Here is a 20,085-nt window from a genome sequence, read left to right on the forward strand (position 1 = left end):
TCAGAAGGGGCTTCATTCTATTTTGATGGAGCTCCCTACTCTCTCTGTCTTCTCTGAGCTAATATCTGACTGTACACATGTACACGGATCTTGGATCTCAGAGGCACAGCTCAGTTTGCCGTGCACATGTGTGCACAGAGCATATTTAAGCACCTGGGTTGAGTAACAGAAATTCCTTTACCAGATTAGCAGTTTGTATTTATATGTTTGTTATTTGCCTTCATGTAGCCCAAAAACGTGTAGAGGATGTCAGTCAGGGAGGGCTAAGGTGACTTTTGCAGGTGAAAAATAGTTGGTGATCACCAAGCTGTGCCTGCATAAATACTGTGGTCATTGTTCAAATCCAGGTGGTTTTTACTCGCTCAGTGGAGCAGTTGTGAGCACAGTGGAGGATGCACAGTTAAAAAGCAAACACTGTCTGTCCAGCTTGATGCCAGCTCTCCAGCAGAAAACAGTATGGAAATAGCCAACACCTTTCAGGGTGCTTCAAGAGCCAAGCAGGGAAAGGGAACAGGAGTGTAAAAAACTAGGGCTGAAGCAAGACTGAGGTGTGGCAACTTGCTATAACAGAGAAGAGTCTTGCTGCTTCAGTCCAAGCCTTCAGTCCAAGAATAATTGTCTGGAGCTCTTCCCTTACTTTTTGGCTTAAAATCAGACCTGGTAAAATTAATGTATTTGTTGTCTTTATTTTACTTAATGGGTTGGGGTTTTTTATAGTGTTAAGATAATTTGCTAGTCCTGCATATAGAAGAAATTGTTTTCTATAGCTCCAAATACATTTTGAAAGGTGAAATGTGATTGTTTGCTGCTGCTCCTTCCATTCCATTCAATTCCACATATGGACACAAAAGTCTTTGCCATGGGTCTCCTCAGGCCTCCTGTCATCCTTGCAGGCGCCTGTCTGTGTGGAGGGTGAGCTCAAGTCCCTCATCCAGGCACAGCCTGTTTTTATCTCTGGAGAAGCTGCTCTTGGCCCTGCAAATGGGAGACTATGAGTTTCTCCCATCCCCTTTTCTTTTCCCTCAGTGTTGTTTCCTAATCCCTGGCATAAAACACCTGGGGTGTTAGGGTTGCATTGCCCATAGCAACTTCTGCTGGAGAGCTGGCAGGGGTGGCAGCAACCACAACTTAAAAAGTCTCTGCAGACATCGGGCTGAATACAAAGGATCAAGGCTGCTTCTGATGCACATGTGTGCTGTAAAGGGCAGATAACCTTTCAGGGCTGCTTCATAAAATAATGAAGAGAGCTTGTATGGCTGCTCTCATGCTGTGGCTTCCCCAAGCACACTGAGAACTTCCAAACTGTGATTGCCATTAAAATCTTTTGCCATTTGCAAGGAATTAGCATCACTATGTGAGCCTGCAACACCCCAGTGATATTTATGGAGAGCAATTGAATTATAAAGGTTATAATATTCCTTGCTTCTGAAAGGAAGGGGCTGAAAGATGCCTAGGCTTAAACTACTTAAAATCCAAAAATAGTTAAGGAGCCCATGTAATCTAAGGTCTTCTGAAAAATATGTGCCTTGAAAACAGGCAAAAGAAAGCAAAGCATAATCAATATGTAAGTCTGATAAGGTAGGCCGCTGACACATTTGAAAAGAGGAGGTATGGGGTTGATGTGTTTGAAAATTGCTTGAAAAGACGGGGTTGATGTGTAAGCTGTGATAGTAGTTCATGTAATTACTTTGCCTTGGTGGTCATGCTACCACAAATCTGTGCAAGTCCAGTTGTTAAAAATGGGCAAATACCACCAAGGTGGAAACAGAGCCCACTGACCTGCAGAAGCTAAGGATTGCCTTGTGTTTGAGCATGCACTGATGGGTTTGACTTTGGCAAACCATCTTACTAACCATGGTTTTCGTCTGTTCTGTTCTTCTCCTGTCTTGCAGCACCTTCTCCAGTCAGTACTGTGAAAAAAGGGAAGATAACTAAAAATAGCATCTCCCTTTCCTGGCAGGAGCCAGATCGACCCAATGGCATCATCCTGGAATACGAAATCAAATATTTTGAAAAGGTGTGATGGACTGATTGCTGAGCTTCCCAAGTACCTTCTCTTTATTGTTTTCTTCTTTTAGTTATTATTATTTGAGTCATGGAAGAGAATGGAGAGATTTTTATGCATAAATCAATGTCAGATTGATTTTGCAGTAAGTGATTAGGATGACTTGAAATGAGGGTGTTGTTTTCCATTAGTGTGCCACTTCTCTTGAACAAATACATTAAATCCGCGTGTCAGATTCCTCTCAAGCTTTATCACATTAAGACAGAGCCTGCTCATTATGTTAAAAGTAGAAGGGGCTGGGGACTGAGCATCTGTCTCCTCCCAGAAACATCAGGCAGTCCCTTGCCTTTGGTATTTCAATTTCTCACTTGATTTTCCATCCATGTGAAAGGAGAGGAGAAGGGGGTTGTGGAGAGAGACTGCATGTGCTCTGGTATGAAGAGGGGCATCTTGGCTTAAAAACTTGCCTGGGTTTTCCAGCTCTTTCTCTTGGTTTAAAGGGAAGCAGTCTCACCACAAAACTTGCCCCTCCTAGTCTTCATTTCAAATAGTGACTTGTTATCTTCCTGCAAAATTAATGTCATTTAAATGGAAAATGGTTACAAATGCACTTTATCAAAGTAGTGTATTTTGAGTGATATGGCCTTAAATCTCTAGAAATCTTAGATTTCCAAAAATCAGGTTTTCAAGATTTGACTGAATAGCATGTTTTTTTTTTTTTTTTTGCCTTAGCTGGAATTGTAAGGTGTCCTTTTTTCCTCAGAAACATCCAGGCTTTATACATGAAAACAAGAGGAAATAATGAAATTGAGTCACAAGTCACTTTTTTATGGGGATTGAATTTTTGTTTTAAGGAAGATATTCCATTAGCTCTATCTGTGATCCAAGTGAAATTGCTCAGCATGGACCAGGATTAGATCCTTACTCCTTCTGTCTTCTTTCTCTGACCATGGGAAGGACCTGCTCAAGCAGTCCATTTAAACAGGAGAAAGAATTTCATAAATCTTCTCCATCAAAATAAAATCAACATTATTTTTGCAGATGAGGGAGCTTGTGAAAGAGATATGTGAGTGACTTAAATAGGGCTGAAGATTAGGTACACAACAGGAATCGGGTTATTTTGTTGCTGAAAATAATCCATTACTAATTATTTTATTAACTTGTTTGAATGACTGTTGGGGTACATTGAATCCTTACCATGGAATGGCTTGGGAAGAACAACTTAAAAAGGTAAAGCAAATAATTAAAGTGAAAAAAAAAACCAAGTATATTTCTTAATTTTCCTTAGTTTATTTTCAAACAAATTGGCAGGAGAGGGGACTTAAAATATTGTATTTGTAGTAAGTGTTTGCAGAAGCCAAGAGTGTATTGAAAAGTTAATTGGCCGACATACAAGCAAAGATGTGACCTAATATTCACTTACTGCTTTTTAACCAGTAGTTGAGATAGGCTGGGAATATTGCCCTTAATCCTTTTTCTTTGTTGCTACTATAATTTATATTCTCTGTTTTCAGCCCATCATAAGGGTAAATTCACATTCATTTCTAAGGGACAAGAATGATTTATATTAAATGTTTGGGAAAACTGAGTTTTGTCAGATTGCATTCCTGTAAGAGGGATCACTCCTTAATAAGAAAAAAAGGGCACATATATATGTGTGTGTATGTGTGTGTGTACACATTTCTCCAAAACAAGCATCAATTGAGAAATTTTGTAATCTTACATTTAAGAAATTCCCAGCACCTTAGCCAGGCATATTGGTGTCAATGGGAAGTTGGCCATTAAATTTTTAAAAAAGAAAAATGAGCTCAGATTCTAAGAGCTATCCAGAAATCTTGGTAAGGAACTACTAAAAACTCTGGTTTAACTCATAATAATTTGGATCTGAGAGGATATGGTGAATAAAAAGCAGTTTCCAAATTTGTAGACCTTAATTTATGAGCTCTTGTCTAGATTATGTGTTACAGTAAATAATTCTAAGAGTAATTACTTAGCATTTCAACAAAATTTTAATCAAAGAACTGGAACTGTTTCACATTAGAAACTGATGTAGATGAAGATTTATTTCAGCAATTTTTCTTCAAGTTCATTGCTTCAGAAGAACAATGCAAAAATTAGGTATTTTCCTGGAGTTTTGGTTTATTATTCTCTTCCCAAGGTCTAATTCGTGGTTCTAAAAATGCAGGCATAAAGTTGTATAGTGTGTAATATATTATTCTCTTTTAGGCCTATTACAGTACTGGGAAGCCATTTTGGTGTAAATCAAAATCCTTTTTTAAGGTGATAGGACTTGTTTTATCTTCCCTGTGCCTTGGGTTTGATCTTTGTATGATAAACCTCTCCATTGCCCCAGGCCATGTACATCCCGAGCAGGGGAAAGCTGCTTCTACCGCAGATGCCGGCTGTGTGCCCCCTAGAATCATTGATTATAAAAGAGAAAAGCAGACCTCACATTTTGTATTGCAGAAAGGACCTTCAGAGAGGGAGGGGGTTTTGAGGAGGAAATCCTCAAAAACACATACTTCAGTCGTCTTTTGTTATGTTTCTCTGGGGGTTGTTAAGAGTCTGTCTTCTCTGAGACCCCCTCTGTGTGTGTTTGAACTTTGTTGTTTTTGGGGGGGTTTTGGGAAAAGGACCAGGAGACAAGCTACACCATCATCAAGTCCAAAGAGACGACGATTACGGCGGATGGCTTGAAGCCAGGCTCGGCGTACGTCTTCCAGATCCGAGCCCGCACAGCTGCCGGCTACGGGGGCTTCAGCCGCAGGTTCGAGTTCGAAACCAGCCCAGTGTGTAAGTGCTTTTAATTACTGTCAGTGTCTCTGCAACGCTTCCCTGAAACAGGTCAGGGGATCGATACCTCTGCACAGAGTGCTTCCTTTTATTGGCTTCATCCCTTGGCTTTGGAAACATCGGGCACACCGTGACTCTGCACTTGGCATAGCTGTCCTTTGCTTCCTCATGGTGGGGCAGGAGACCTTCAGGCTTCAGAAATTCGTGGCATTCCATGCTTACAAAAATCTTGTATTTACAGGACCCTGGTGTAAGAGAGTTGTTCCTCCTAGGAGGGACAGAGGGGTTGGGGCCTGCTCCTTAAAGGCTGGCTGCAGAGGATGCTGAACTCTCTTAAATATCTCTCTCTTAAATATGTCTCCCATCTGGGAGGAAAAACCCTGAAATTGTGCCTCTCTGCAAAGGGAAGGGTTGAACCAGCATTAGTGTCTTTGGTGTTTTTTTGGGGTAAGTTCCTGTCAAGTTAAAAGATTGTTTCTGTTGGCTGCCAAGGCCACAGCCTCAAGAAAAGGAGGTTGACTTGTAATCAGAAATGGTAAAAAATGTGCACTGCAGGTGCAGGAGTTCTTCTTGACCTGTTACATTTGTGGGTTTTAATTTTTTTTTTTTTTTTTTTTAATGAAACTAATCCAGGGCTGGATTCTGGAACAGATTCTGTGGCAGGGTGAACTCCTGAGGCACACAGAGGCTCAGCTTCTCTTTCTTCTGTGTTTAGGCACAGCTGTGGGGAAATTCTTTTTGTCCCAAATACAGAATTTTGCCAAGGTGTCAAGTACAATTTTGTCCACCAGAAAATACCTCTTCTCTCTATTAGTTTGTACAGCTGTCATTTATTAATTTTTATACTGTGTGCATGGAAGAGGAATTTTGTGGTAGAAATACTCTGATCATTCATGTGGGAAAGGGACTGTTTGCTGTGTTTTCCTGGGAAATTTAAATTCATAAATATTTTGACTACTCTTACTCCAGTTTATTTAAAATTCATCATCTTTGAGGAGAAGATACTGAGTTGTCTTTTCAGTGCATGCTACCTTTGAAGTCGTAATAGATTTTCAAGGAGTCATTATACATGTGCAAATGTAGCTGTGGAGCCAGTGATTAAGCTAATACAGTGAAAATTGCATCACAATGCAAACATTAATGCAGTAAGAACAGTCTATTTAATGTATTTCTTATTTTTTTTTATTAATCATTAATTGTGCTCTATAAGTAGCAACCAAATCATGTTATGCCAAAAAATTATTCTGTATAGTTTTACTCAGTTGGAAAGTTTCTAGCTTAGAGTTGTTTGAGTAATATTGTTCTGGTCTATTAATGAGTAACACATGAAATATATGCACATTTGATCTATTACCTATGATTCTGGTCCAAAAATAATGGCACTTTCATCAAGCCCATCATGTAAGTATCTGTGTTAATCAGGATTTTGGAGGACATCATGTGGAAATACTTTTAAACAAAAAGGAATTCTGTGGGTCATTTAGTCATACCCACCTCCCAGTCTTTTTCACATTTTAAAGGCAGAGGAATAGGTACTTCTCTGACACTGAGGAGTCAATAGTCAGAGGAATACCTACTGCATAGTCCCCAGTTTGGGAATGGGAATTGTTCGTCTGTTGGACTCAAGCTCTGGCTGAGGCCAGACTTAACCAGATACTTTAACACTTAATAGGATTGAAATAGAACACGAGCCTCAGTATCTTGCAAAATGCAGCTCTGTTTGACATTTAAAGCCTTATAAAAAGCATTTTTTTTCCCCAAAGCCCTACAAAAAGTCAATATTAGTGTCAGGAGTGTGACCAGACTCCCACTGCTTTCCTGCACATCCTGGAGATTTTGAAAGCAAGCAAAGATCAAAATCTCACTGCTAAATCAGAGTACAGATCTGAACTTCTTGTTAGAGCCAAAGCAAATGATTTTTATTCAAGCACAGTTGAAAACCTTTCAGTGGCTGTTCTGAGAAACAAAAACAATTTCCAAGTCGTTTGGACTGAATAACAGGTTCTGTTTCCAGTTTGCAAGGTTTCTATAGTTATCTTTAATACATTTGGAGGAATTATACAACAACAGCCTGAGAAATGCAGTGGAGGAAAGCTATAAGCTGTTTTGGACTTCCTTCTTTTTCCAGATTTTGGACATTTTTGCATATTTCTCCCTGCTTGTGCAATTCTTGAAAGCACCATGAAGCAGCCAGGGCTTCAATTTTCAGTGAATTTTTTTTATCTAAGTGGAAGGTGTTGCTGGGTATATCCACTTGTTGCTTCATCCTTTCCAAATGCCACCATGCTCATCTAGCCCCAAAAGCTAACCTTGCCAAGAGCTGGATTTTGGCTGGATTGGTGAGCTAATCTAGCTGATCTGCTGGGCAGGAGTAGGATCACAGTACCAAGCTGAGAAGGGGTAATGCAGGGGTGTCTGTGTGTGTCCCTGACTTTGAATGGCAGCAAGCCCCAGCTTGGCTTATGGATTCAGGCTTTTCATCTGCCATAGATCACAGTGGAATTTATCTCATTTCCCCATCCCTTGAGCTGTGCAAAAAAACCCACCAATCACTGCTTAATGTTCTCCTTTAAATGTTTTTCTTTTTAATTATTTTGTCAAGAAAGCAGTAAAACACCACCTTAAGGAGCCCCCATAACTTCATGAGGCTAATAAAATCTCTGGATGATGGTAGGGGTTTGGAGCAGTTAACATGAAATATTTAATGTATCAGGACCAGTCCTTCTGAAATCACTTACACTGCCGTAGCAGCTCCACCCCGCTCGCGGTTAAGCACCAGAGAGCTCCTGTACGAAGAGCTGCTTGAAGCCCAGTGCAGATCAATGTTTAATGCCATACCTTTTTGTCTTTCCTTTCCTTTCCTTTCCTTTAACAATTAATATGGGACTATATTCAATTATTTTATAGCCTTCATAACGTTAATCCTGTGCTAAGGACCCTTTTTTTAGTTCAATCATTTAGTTAAAGGCTTCTTCAGTACGCAATCAATTCCTGCTGCTCTCTGGGGTAGATGGAACTTCATCCTGGGCTGGCACGAGGTTAAGAGCTATAATGAGGCTTTCCCCCACAGAGCAGTGGTTCCTGTGCCAGGGAGCTGGTTTTGCAGGGAGGATGTGAGGTTTGTACCCTGGGGTGGTTATATACATGCAGCTAAATAAGCTGGCAGCAAAGAGGGCAAGGTGAGGAGACTTTGGTTTCTGCTTGGGGAACCCCACGTACAACCCCTGGGGATAAATGGGCTCCTTCCCCTGCCAAGTGGGGCAGATAAACAAGATACAAGTGGTATTGGCGTTTCCATTTTACAGCCTACAGGAGCTTGTTTGCCTGCTCTTATTTGACCCATGTCAAAACTCAGTTCTCAATCAGCTCTCCTGACCTTTCTGCTGGCATCTTTATCACCAGCTTAGTCTCCTGCCTTTTGGCAGGAGGGCTCCTTACAAGGCACAGACTGGAAGAGTTTTGCTTCCCCAAGTTTTGGCCAATAAAAAGACCAACCAGCGTATGTGTCTTAGCAAATTCCTGTTTTACAGAGGGCACTTCATGACCACGTGATAGAGATGCCACAAGGAGTTAGTTTATAATTATTTATCGCTTCTTGAAGTGCAGGTAATTCTTTTTATCTTGTACATTCTTCTTGTGTCTTTTAGCAATAACATTCCATAAATGTTCTCTCTGACTGCTGGGTTTTCATCCAAATGAGGGCCTGTTGGGTTTTCATCTTTTATCTCTGATTACTAATGCAGCTAACTCAGGGAGAGAAACTTGAGTTTACAAACTCAAAGGCTGCATCCTGCAACGCTTTAGTTTCTGAATTCAGCAATGAGATGGAATCTTGTTGGGTTTTTGGCTTACTGTTGCATGTGGTTTTGTTTCCTTCCCACCCATATCCTTTCCAAACTAGAAACAGAGAGCAAAAGGGGGAAAACGCAAACCGTAAAAGAATAAACAAACTGGTAAGACTTGAAACCTTGCTGGCAGCCTCACTAGAAAGACTCATATGAGTGCTGACTGTCATTTTAACCCTAATCTCCATTTTCTGTTTCTCATCTCAGCAGTAGCTGCATCCAGCGACCAGAGCCAGATTCCTATAATTGTTGTGTCTGTAACAGTGGGAGTCATTCTGCTGGCTGTTGTTATCGGTTTCCTTCTCAGCGGAAGGTAAGAGAAGAAGCTGTGTATTTATACTTCTTCAACTTTTGTAATAACTTTTATCTGACCAGCTGATTAGTGTGATTTAGGCAAAAGCAGCATGTGAACAAAGCTGTCAAGCGGTAGCCCTGTAAAACAGCACGAGGGTGGGCTGATTGATCTGTTTGGACAAGCAGGAATGACAAAGGCACTCTCAGAGATGTAGTTCACTTCCCAATGATTTTCATCTGTGTAGAGGCTGGCCCTGATTGTTTGACTTGATTCTCACAGGAACTGTTTTCACATTCCTTAAAAAATAAGCAGAACATTTTATTACAGGTAAAATATTTTCACCCCCATATGTTTGTACTCAGAGCTTGCAATAGACTTTGCTCACAGAGAAAACTTCAGGAAAACACTTGCGAAGAAAATGAGAATAAAGCCATTGAAATGGCCAAATGCCCCACATTTTGGTCAGATCTGGATTTCATTTCTCATGTGTACGATACTAATGTGTCCCCCAAGCGTTAGTAAATCATACAGAAAGCTTCCCCCACAGAGGGAGGCACTCTGCTTCAAACCATCCCATTGACTTCTCATGTGCTTAAACATAGGCAAGTGATGACAGCCTGGAATATACCATCTTTGACAACTCTAATGGAAGTTGATGGAATTTTTTGATGAACAAGAGATTGTGGTACTGGGGCAAAATCTGGCTTGTATCAGGATAAGTTGGTGCTGCAACATTAAACTTGTTTGGCAGCCAGCATGGAAGGCACTTTTTCCATATTCTACATTTGTATTAGTACCTTCTTTTAGTGGCAGTAGTCAAACAATGCAACATCCTTCATGCATATGTGAAGAACTCCAGAAAGCCTTGTGAAGTACATCTACTGATAAGGCTGAATTTGTTTGCAGTGCAAAATAAACATTTATGCTTCTAAGGTATCCGTCAGCCCACAGTTGCTTTTATGATACATGTCTGTCCTAAGCTCAGGCCTAGCAGTGGCTGTAATTTACAGGATATTGTAGACATTAAGAGATATTACAGATGCAAGGAACTGCACTGAATTTGTTGGTTGAGGGTCTTATTTCCCAGAGGAGGTAAGGTATCAGTCTGCAAATGCAGAGCAGTGAAATCCTGCCAGGCTGAGCAGCTCTGTCCCCAGGCATAAGGCATCCATGGAAGGACACAGACACAGTTGTTTCCTGTCTTGAAAGGTAAGTGTGCTGCCAGACTCATCTCCAGTCAAGGTCAGAGACTGACAGTCTCTTCCAGCTCAGCTGTTCAAGCCCCTGTTGTCTGCTTTGAGTGACTTGTTGGGCTTAAAAATGGAAAAGTAAATGCTCCTGCCTGCATGAGAAACATGCAGCAGCAGAGGCGAGGGTGAGTCAATGGCCACAGGCGATTCACACCGGGGCCTACAGGAAAGCTGTAGTCAAAAGATTTGGCTCTGAACACTCTAGACAGGATTCAAGTCTCTCCTTAAAGACTAGAGGTTATTATTGAAATTCCTCTTCAGTCAGAGCAGGTGGATGTGAACCTTGGCTTCCCCCAGCCTGGATGTGTGCTTGTACTGGTGCAAACAGGAGAATGCCATATGTGACTGTGGGGAAGCTGTGGAAGTAACCTGGCACCTCTGCAAGCAAGAGTCTGGGGGGTGAATGACAGGTGGAGGAATGTACATCCCTCTGTGCCCATAGGGAATCACAGCTGTGTGGCTGCCAGTAGGTCCTGCTCTTCCCACAGTTGCTGGCAAGGGCTCAGTACCCCTCTGAGGACCTTTGGAAGTCTCCTTTTCACTGCTGCTCTCTCTAGTCTCAGCAAGCAGTTGCAAACCCTGAGCCATTTGTCAGCAGTTCTCATTAGTTATATCTTTCTGTCCTCTTGCCTAATGTGCTTTCCAGGATGTGCTTCCTCTTAGCTCTTTATCTCTTGGCATGCTTATGAAAGCCCTTGTGTCCTTTGGCTAGAGTTTTATTGCTGCCTCTGCTGCTACCTTAATCCTCCTACCTTGTACTCACACTTCCCTCTGTGGACCCCAGGGCAACTGCAGGTTTCTGGGCATTCTCCACGGTGCCGCTCTGGATGTCTGGAAAGGGTAGGCACAAGGGGAGCTGAACTCTTTATCCATTTTTACCTTTTCCATCCTTCCCCTAACTGAAAAAAAAACCACATTCCTTCATTTGGAGCTGGTGGAGAAGCCTCCCACACCAAGGTTTGGTCCATTATTAGAAAACTGGCTTCAAAACCACAGGACTTGTCTGCCAATTTGACTTCCCATGAATTTTAAAGCTCTAGTACACTGAGTGACTTGTGAGAACAGCAAAATAAACCCCAAAAACCCAGAAAGATGGCAGGCAATCTGAAATTAAACAAAACAAAGAAATTGCTCTGGTTTGGAAGAAAGCAGAGATGCCAGGGAGCTGAGTTACTCATGCTGCTTTGCCTTAGATATGGATTCAAGACAATTTGTGGAGTAACTCTCCTGCTGTGACAGCAGGGACAATAAACATGTTCCAAGTCATGGGATAATCCCTTTCTGAAGCAGTTAACCTGTTTCTGGGAGATGTTTTCCTATTAAACCTCTGGAGTGGTTGTGTTGTTCCAGTGCCTGGTTTCAGGGGGGTTGCATTTTCTTTCCTAATTCTTTCCTGTACTTGCTATTAGGAAAACAGCTATTTTGAACTCCAGCTGGAATCACTGCTGCTTGCCACACCAAGAAAGCTGTGCAAAGCCCAGGCTCTGTCTTTTCTGTTGATGTAAGAGAGCAGGAGAAGGAGAAAAACCATCTTGTTCTGCCACACTGAGGATGTAGCCTGGCCAGCTCTTGCCAATAGGCTACTTTGTCCTGGCTTCAGGATGCTCCCAGGTCCCTGAGAGGCCCTGGATTCCTCAGGATATTCCTCCCTAGGATGCTGTATGGCATGTCTTTGCACCTGTCCTCCCAAGTCCCAGGCTGCAGCAAGCAGAGGCTTGAGAGCAATTCTGCAGTGTGAAGTGAATGTCGTCCTGCTCTTGGCAGTTTTGTGAGGAGTTTCCAGTCACAGGGCTGAGGAGTTTGCTGGAGCCTGCAGGCTTTTTATTTTTTCTAGGTTCCCAAAGGCAGAGCCACACCTCTGTCCTCTTTTTTTTTTTTTTGCTTTCAGGTTTCTGCAGTTTTCTTGCTTCTTTTGAATGAATATAAGTAACAGCTTGGCATTTCCCATTGGCAGCTGGCCCTAAACCAAAGGTCAGCTGAACAGTAGTCGTGGTGGCATTTCCACATGTCAGCGTCCATCTGTGGAAATGCACTTTGCGTCTGAAGCTGGAGATTCCTGGGAATTTGAAACTAAATGTGCTTTGCCCTAAACAATTAAGCTGCATTTCAGAGCTGGTTTGCTTGCAGATGCTCCAGAAAACTTCCTGTAAATAACATGTCCTCTGACCAAGGTCATAAATGCCAAGCCAAATAGCTGATCACTTTTTTAAGTTATCTTGCTTCTTGCATCAAGGACATATTAATAATATAACAATTGGGATTACAAATCAAAGAGATTCACTAAATCAGACTGTAGTTGTCTCAGCATAAAAAAGAGAAGTGGATTGAAAATCTATTATTAAACCAGCTACAAGCATTTAGTTAACACAGAGTTGTTATTATCTCTGTTTTGTTGGGATTATGTGTTCTCAAAAGTGCGGTGCCTTTTACAGATAGAGCAAATGTATACATTTTGCTTTCCTAGCAATGTGTGAATTAGATCTCTGTTACCATTACTGTTCCTGACTGAAGTATGTATTAATCTGAAATCATTACTGAACTTTGTTTTAAAGTCTGTGTCAGACAATCCAGCGACAAAGATCTTTGCACTCCATCTCACAGGGAGCAGTAAAGTGCCTCAGTTTTTGTTGTGTGGCATCAGTCTCTTTCTCCCTACAAACTGAGTTAAGGAGCCAGGTTTTCAGCAGTGTGGGGAAGAGACCAGCTGCTCCAGAGCAGTACCCCTCTTTTGTTCTTCAAACCCAGCCCTCTTTGCAAAACAGACAAGGTCTTAGAGTCAGTGTTAAGAGACTGCTGGTCCCTCCAGTCCCCCAGGCTTTCAAACTTCATAGCACTGAACAAAAGCATGAGCTTTTACAGAGTAAGGTGGGGAAGATATTAGGTCAATGCTGTGCATGTTTGCAAAAGCTGTTCAAAACAGCCAAGTCAACTGTGCATCTGCATTTATAGGCAACTGCCCATTATGGATGACCTTTCCATCTCAAGTGATCTTCCAAAGAACCAGAGGGAGCTTTTCATAGAACTTAGGAAAAAAAAAAATTAAAGGAACAAAAAACTGCTCCTCACCCTGTGTCATGCATATATAGAAAGTCTCCTTCTGGCAAGGAGCTAGCCTCTGAAAGACAAAGCAAAGACAAGTCTTGCCACTTGGGTATTGGCAATTAGAGGCTCTTACACCAGCATATCCATCCTTGACCTCAGCTGATTTAGACTTTTAAATATCTGTGCCTGTGGTGGCAGAGGGCTTCTTTCTGGACACAAATATGTGCATCTTGTTACAAAGTGACTTTCAGGGAATAGAGCGGGTGAAAGATTGTGGTGTATATCCCAGGTCCTGAGAGAGTGTTTGCAACCTTCTGTGATGTGGAAGGTCAAAATGGATGAATTTTTCCACAGCCTCCCCCCATCCTATTTTCCAAGTTGTGTCAGGGCTTAAAATAGTTTGCTTTTTCAATATTTCCGTAGGAAATGGGAGAGAGTCTAAAGATAATGGTTTTCATAGAGAATTTTTCCAGCATGAGTCACAATTTTTGTTAGTTGGGACATTTTAAAGGATTTTTATCTCTACATTCTTGCCTGCTCTTCCTTCTTCCTGCAGGACATTGTCTCCTGTGATTTATAGCCACTTTATTATGCTGCCTACTGCCAAATATTCCCCACGATTCACCTGACAAGAGGAAGGATTTTGTTGAGGAAGCTACTGCTCTGCCAAGTCAAAATTCCCATCCACCCAAGAGCAGGCAGCGTCTGGTCCTGCTTCTGTTGGGGTCAAGGTTTTTACTACTTCCATCCTATTTACAGCCTCTTTGCTGGTACATTTTCCCGGAGAGGAGCAGCACTGGTGTACGGTAGTGCTCTCTGTAGGGAGAGTGCTCCAGTGCTCCCTTCTGCACGGCGTCACACCTTCCTAGGGCCCCTGTGGAAATCTGCTGCCTGTAGCACCCGTCTCTAACATCCTGCCAACATCAGCTTGTCAAATTTGGCTGCTCCAACACCTCATTCCTCTTCTCCTCTAAACTCTTCTTGGCTTAGTGCAGACTCGCTGGGCTCCACGAGGCAGTCTGTGCTCTGCAGTTTCGAGACAGGTTTAAGGACCCAGGCTGATCTGCCTTTGGATGGCTTTGGCCCAGACAGAAGGTGAGAGTTGACCAAATCTGTAACTAAGCTCCAAGTTATTTCTGAGCTCCTCTGGCAGCAGCCAAGGGAATGGAAGGACTGTGATGAACAGATACACAACTGCCATAAGCTTTGTCTGAGCAGGGAGAATGGGGGGTAGTGCAGCAGTGAGTGATGGAACCTCCTCGCCTTCTTGCAGGTGATTTGTTTGATGGCATTGTGCAAGTCCTGTTTCCACTTGGAGAAGGGAACTGGGCTGCCCTTCAAGCTGGAATTTGTAGCAGCTTGAGGCTTCTGTTCAGCACCCCTTGTGTATGTAGTCTTTGAAAGTGGGATTTTACAGTGTCTTCTCTTGACTGTGGAGTGGGTAGAGAAAGAAGAAGGAAGTCAGACTCTTGTTGTTCCGCACTTCTGAATATGGGGATGTTTCACCTTGCTTTGAAATCAGAAGTGTGACCTCTCCTGGGGCTTCACCATGTAGCTGCACTTGGCCTCTTACCTAGAAAAAAGGTTATCTCTTCTTTCTTATGTCTTAGACATAGAAAAGTGTAATGCCAGAGGTCTTTCCAAGTGCAGTTTCTTTCCCTGAAGACATTGCTTTCCTTCCCCATAGTGACTGCATAGCTGTCATCTGCTTGGCCTTCTCCATTCTCAGTTTTTCTCAAGCAGTGCAGAGACACACTTTAATGTATGAACTAGGATAGCTCAGCAGGAAGAGCAGGTGACTCCTTAAACATTTGTATATTTTGGGACTATGAGCTAACAGCTCACAGTGTGTAATGGTACTTCTCTGATGTTTAGAGCAAGCATGTTGACTCAGGAATTGCTAGGTGTAGAGCTGGCCTCCTGACCTGGAGATGCAGGAAGCAATCATTACCATCACTCAAGGCTGTATGAAGGATTAGAAAAATCTTCACAGGCACCCTCAAGTATTTCAGTCTCTAATTGCAAGCCTCTGAAGAACATCCCATTAGAACAGCTTATTAAAAGCAACAAATGAGACTTCCATTTATCATGATTCCAAGACTTCAGCTTATAACTCTTAAAAGCCACATCTATATATGGCAGAGCCTCTCTGAATTCTATCTAGCCATTAAAAATGTAGTTTAATTCCAAATGCTCTCTGGGTCATCTGTAGACTTGTGGTAAATTAATTACATTAATTGCAGGCACAGTTGCTGGGGCCCATGATATATATACATTTCATTAACCAAGCCCAGGGTTTGAAACAATGCCAAGGGTGTTGATAAGTGTTCCTCACACAGGTTTATTAAAGTTTGTGCTCTGGACAGTTGGGTTTGCAAACCACATAAGCTTTGTGGGGGTCACCTTACCTGGAACAGGAGGAGTGTTGTCTCTGTGTGCCTGAGATAGCTGAAGGCAGCAGAGCTGGGCTGGCCCGGGAGCAGGGCAGTGCCAGCAGGCCACAGAATTCCTGGAGGTGTCACTGGAGCTGCAGGCTCCTCTGCTTCTTTTTTTTTCCCTATCTGCAGCCCTTTCCTTGAAGCCAGGGCTAGAAGCTGGTGTCACACCTTGTTTCAAGCAAGCTTGGCTTTTGGAGATGGTGTCGCCTCAGAGCCTGTTCATTCCCAGCCAAAGGGATTTAACACTGCAGGTGTTTTCTCAATAACTTTTGCTGTTATGTGGACATGTCATCTGTTATCCTGCAGCAGATCAGAGGGGCTCCTGACCAGTAACAGCCCCTACTAGCTCTCCTCATAGTTTGCTGGTTGATTCAGTGAGGTTGGAGGAGACTTTGCAGATAAAATTGATGTATGCAGTGCGTGGTTCAACTCTGCTCTCCAGTACAGGTCAGCTTGCTGGCTAAAGATATAAAACCCTGGAGAAGTCCAGCTGTATATCATTAAAAAGCCTTTCAATCTTATCCATAGCATTTGATCTTGTCTGGAAGGCTTTGCTTTCAGCTCCTCAGTTTCTCGACTAAGAAAGCCCTGCAGGAAAGGAGGAGATGGAAACTGGGCCCCTCCTAGAAGCCATCAGGCACCCAAATCCAACGGCCACGAGTTGCATAATGGCTTTGCTTGATTTTAACATCAGTTTTGTTTGCCTCAGGATTTTTATATTTTGAAGTTTATCTGCATAATCAAGCCATCCTTTTAACACAAGTAGTAATAAATCTTCCTTTGTCCTGACTGTTCAGACCAATTAGTAAGTTCACTTACCTATCCAAGTGCTCCATGGACCGGAAAGTGAATTTTATTGTCTGCTGATCCTGCTTAGTTTGTGTCTAAGCACTTTAGATTTCCCCTAATGCTAAACCTCAGAATATTTTGACCACAAGTGCACAGATGATGGGTTTGTGGGAGCAAGGCTACACTGAAGTACATTTTTCCTGCACCTGAACATTTGGTTTTTACTCTGTATAAAGAGAGTGAGTTCTGGATTCAGTGTGGGGAACTGATTTTGTATCAGAGCAGCCCTGTTGCTGATGAGGTCTTAAAGAGTTTTCTTTGTTCAGGGAAACATTGAGCTCTTTTCATTTTAAGGAAGTAGTTGCTTTTCAGGTTAATTGAACAGTTGTTTGGAAAACTTTGACTTTGCATGCTGAGTGGTGTGGAGGTGTGGGAAGGTCTGGTGGCAGCAACCATTAGAAAATGCCTGGGGGAAAGGGGCCTCCTAGTTGAAACATAAGCCAAAGGGTCACAGCCAAACTGATCTTCCGGAGATGCACCAGCTCCCTGCACTCAGATCCTGCAAGGTTAAAGGAAGAAAATGGCAAAATTGACTCAATATATATAGTGCTTGCGTTCCCTTTGTGTACCTTTGGGGTTTGGATCTCTGGTGTTAATTTGGTGTTAACTTGGATCAATGGAGTGGGTTAGTGAAGGCTGATGTCCTTCCATATTAGTATGACTGAACAAGCTGGGGCATTATGAAAATAGAAAATATTGTTAATTACAGTTAGAGATATTGGCATTGCTGTTTAGAAAATGTTAGCAAGTTGTTTTGCTGATGTAAAGGAGCTTAGAAGACATTCTTCACCAGTTTTAATTTAAGTAAGCACATAATCCAGTGTATAATTCTGTAAATCATTGCATGCCTGAAGTTATTTTGCATCATAATTTAAGGCAATGCAGTTGTAGAATGTTAATTTTGTCTAAATAAACTATTTTAATGTATTTAGGCATTGTAAGTCATACTGTATATAAATCTGACATGCATAGGATTTTTTTCAAGAATGACTTCTTGTGATGCCTGAGGAGAAATGAAGTGAAGAGATCTTCAGCTGACTTTAATTGGAGTATACCTGCACCACTGGGCTCCTGCTTGTACTGAAGTCCTTCCTGTTGTTTCTTCTGCACTATGTTCTTTTCCAGGATGATCTGTCTTAATAGATTTGGTAACAGAAAAATTGTCTGTGCAAGTTCTCTGACAAGGATAAAGGGCAATTACTGAAGTGCAGCCAGCATTGGGTTAAGAACTGATGCCAGGCAAACCTGTAGTCTGATTAAAGTAATGGCTGAGCAGCCTTCAAAGGCAAGCTGTGGCTGCATGGAGTGCCTTTCAGCTCACCATATTTTGAGTTTATTTAGGCTGAATGCTCTCACAAGGTCCTGCTTCTGCAGATACCTAACATGTGCAAAGCTTCGCTGACACAAGGAGATGCAGAAAGGGCTCTGTGAGTACACACATAAGGATCTGCAAAAGCAGGGCTCGTATTCATCCAGTACTTTTCCCTTTTTAAAGGCAATGGTAATTGTACCACATGCATGCTTGTGGAAAAAAAGTCACTTTGCCTGCTTCAAGGCAGGTGCTTAAGTTTAAGCACATGGGTGGCCCCATTAATCCTGATGGTGGTACTCCAGCACAGGAAGCACATGGTTAATTGCTTTACAGCACCAGGATCTAGACACTCTCCCCAAGGCATGTTTCACCAGCAATAGCATATGCCATGAAACTTTTGCAGCCCGGGGTGTTCAGGTCCCAATAATAAATGCAACAAGAAGGAAGAAAATACATATAGAAATGTTGTGAATGTATTTGCACCTTGCCAGGGCGGTGGGATTATTCCTTATCCTGGGCCTTTTTGTTTGCTTTTCAGTTGCTGCGATCATGGCTGTGGGTGGGCTTCTTCTCTGCGTGCTGTTGCCTATCCGAGCCTAACATGGTCAGTGTTCCCACCCGTGCTGGCTCCTCCTTCATGTCCTCCGTCCGTGTTTTCTGTGCACAGTCTGCCTCTCCCTTCCTTTCTTGTATTGGCCTGGAAATCACTTTCTCATCCGATCTCTGTACCCAGCTTGTCTATCTCAACAACTGGAAATAGCGTGACCTGAAGCAGAGTGTATCTTCAGCAAGAGCAGGGATCTCAGGGGCAAAAACCCACTATGTCATGCCAGGATCAATCCAGACACTGCAGCAGGTGTCTGATAAAACACCATGGATGCTGGACACCCATCGAGTCCTGCTTCTTGTCACCCAAAGGGGCCGGGGGGAGGAAACGTGCCCCCAGAGGAGGCAGGGGGTAGGCGGGAGCAGGAAAGTATTTATTTGGTGGCATGTGACATGCATGTCAGTGGAATGAAGTGTATGTCATGGACACACATGGCAGTGTATGACATACACAGCAATGACTTGGTGCTGCTTGCCCCCAATATGCTCCAGCAGCAGTGGACATATCTCTGTGGGTGTCCTGAGGTGCGTGTCCATGCTGCATGCTGTCCTGTTCTGCCACCATCTGGGCTGCCTCACCACTTTCTACTCTCTTGTGCTCTCCCCTCTTTTCTAACTGGTCAAAGGAGGGGTGATGCAAGTTGAGTTGCTTCCCAAAGAAAAATCAACTGTAATATTTGTGTGGGCACTGATCTTCCTAAGCCTCCTAAGAGATGCATGTAATCACCATCCCCATCAGATAGCTGCTTGAGACCACAGAATTTCTGAGACATCCCACATGCATTGTTAAGCTGGGAAGTTTTCTCAGCATAGCTGGTGAGGGGTGTGGAATTCTTTTCCTGTGTTTTCTGGGGGATGCTGAGGCTTTGCGTGGTGGTAGCTGGGTCATGGTGCAGTTCCTTGCTGTGGGGCACAGCACTCACTAAGGTGTACCATTTTTGAGTCCTCTGGTGCTGTATTTTTTATTTTGATAGAAGAGGAGTTTTGGTTTTGGTTTTGTTCTTTCTCCTTGGTGGAGCATTTTTCTCTTGGTTTTTTGTGACTTTTCAGTGCTTAAGAGCAGATTTAGCAAGCAAGGATGCTCAGCTCAAAGTATGTGCCTGTAAAAAGTTGTTCTGGTATGTGGACCACTGTTTTGGCAAAGAAAACCTTGCAGTACTTCCACTGTCTGTCATGCCTGTGGTACCAGTGCACGAGGCAGTCCCTCGCTGCAAGTCATGCTTCAAGGCCCCCATATGGAGGATGCCAGCAATGGAAAATAGTTCTCAGAGAAGACCAGGATTGGACTGGATGGCTATGAAGGATGCACAAGGAAAACTTGGCTGACCTGGAGGGAGACTAATGTGGCAGCAGGCTGGGAGGGGGAAATGGGAGAAGCTACTTCAAGGCACAGATGCCATTGGCTGTGCTATGGGAAGGCACGACAACCTCTTTAGAGAGATTTATGTAAATCACTTCAGAGGGAGCTTCCTGCAAGAGGGGAAAACGGTATCTTGTTTAAATTATTTTTAATTGTTCTGGCGGTGGTTTAGGAAAGCAGGGAGTCATTCAGCGCAAAGGCAGGGAAGGACCAAAGGCTAAAAATACCACTGCTGGATTTGTGAAACTTCCTTTGTAAGGCATCCAAGTTAATCAGAGGTCAAATACAGT

At 42.8% G+C, this 20,085-nt stretch overlaps 1 protein-coding gene across 10 annotated transcripts in view; it reads left to right on the forward strand.

The window, feature by feature from the left end:
• Window positions 1-20,085, forward strand: part of EPHA5 (EPH receptor A5) — a 193,259-nt gene that overhangs the window by 140,096 nt on the left and 33,078 nt on the right. For 6 of the 10 annotated variants that reach the window (XM_041427845.1, XM_041427849.1, XM_041427853.1 and 3 more), the window contains 3 exons: window positions 1,893-2,017; window positions 4,639-4,798; window positions 8,851-8,956. In XM_041427845.1, the coding sequence (XP_041283779.1) occupies window positions 1,893-2,017; window positions 4,639-4,798; window positions 8,851-8,956 (391 nt within the window). The remainder of the gene's footprint in view (window positions 1-1,892; window positions 2,018-4,638; window positions 4,799-8,850; window positions 8,957-20,085) is intronic. The other 4 variants (XM_041427846.1, XM_041427852.1, XM_041427854.1 and 1 more) reach the window with 1 other exon arrangement.

Source organism: Onychostruthus taczanowskii, unplaced genomic scaffold (assembly GCF_017590055.1).
Source record: "Onychostruthus taczanowskii isolate IOZ18803 unplaced genomic scaffold, ASM1759005v1 scaffold12, whole genome shotgun sequence".
Taxonomy (NCBI): domain Eukaryota; kingdom Metazoa; phylum Chordata; class Aves; order Passeriformes; family Passeridae; genus Onychostruthus; species Onychostruthus taczanowskii.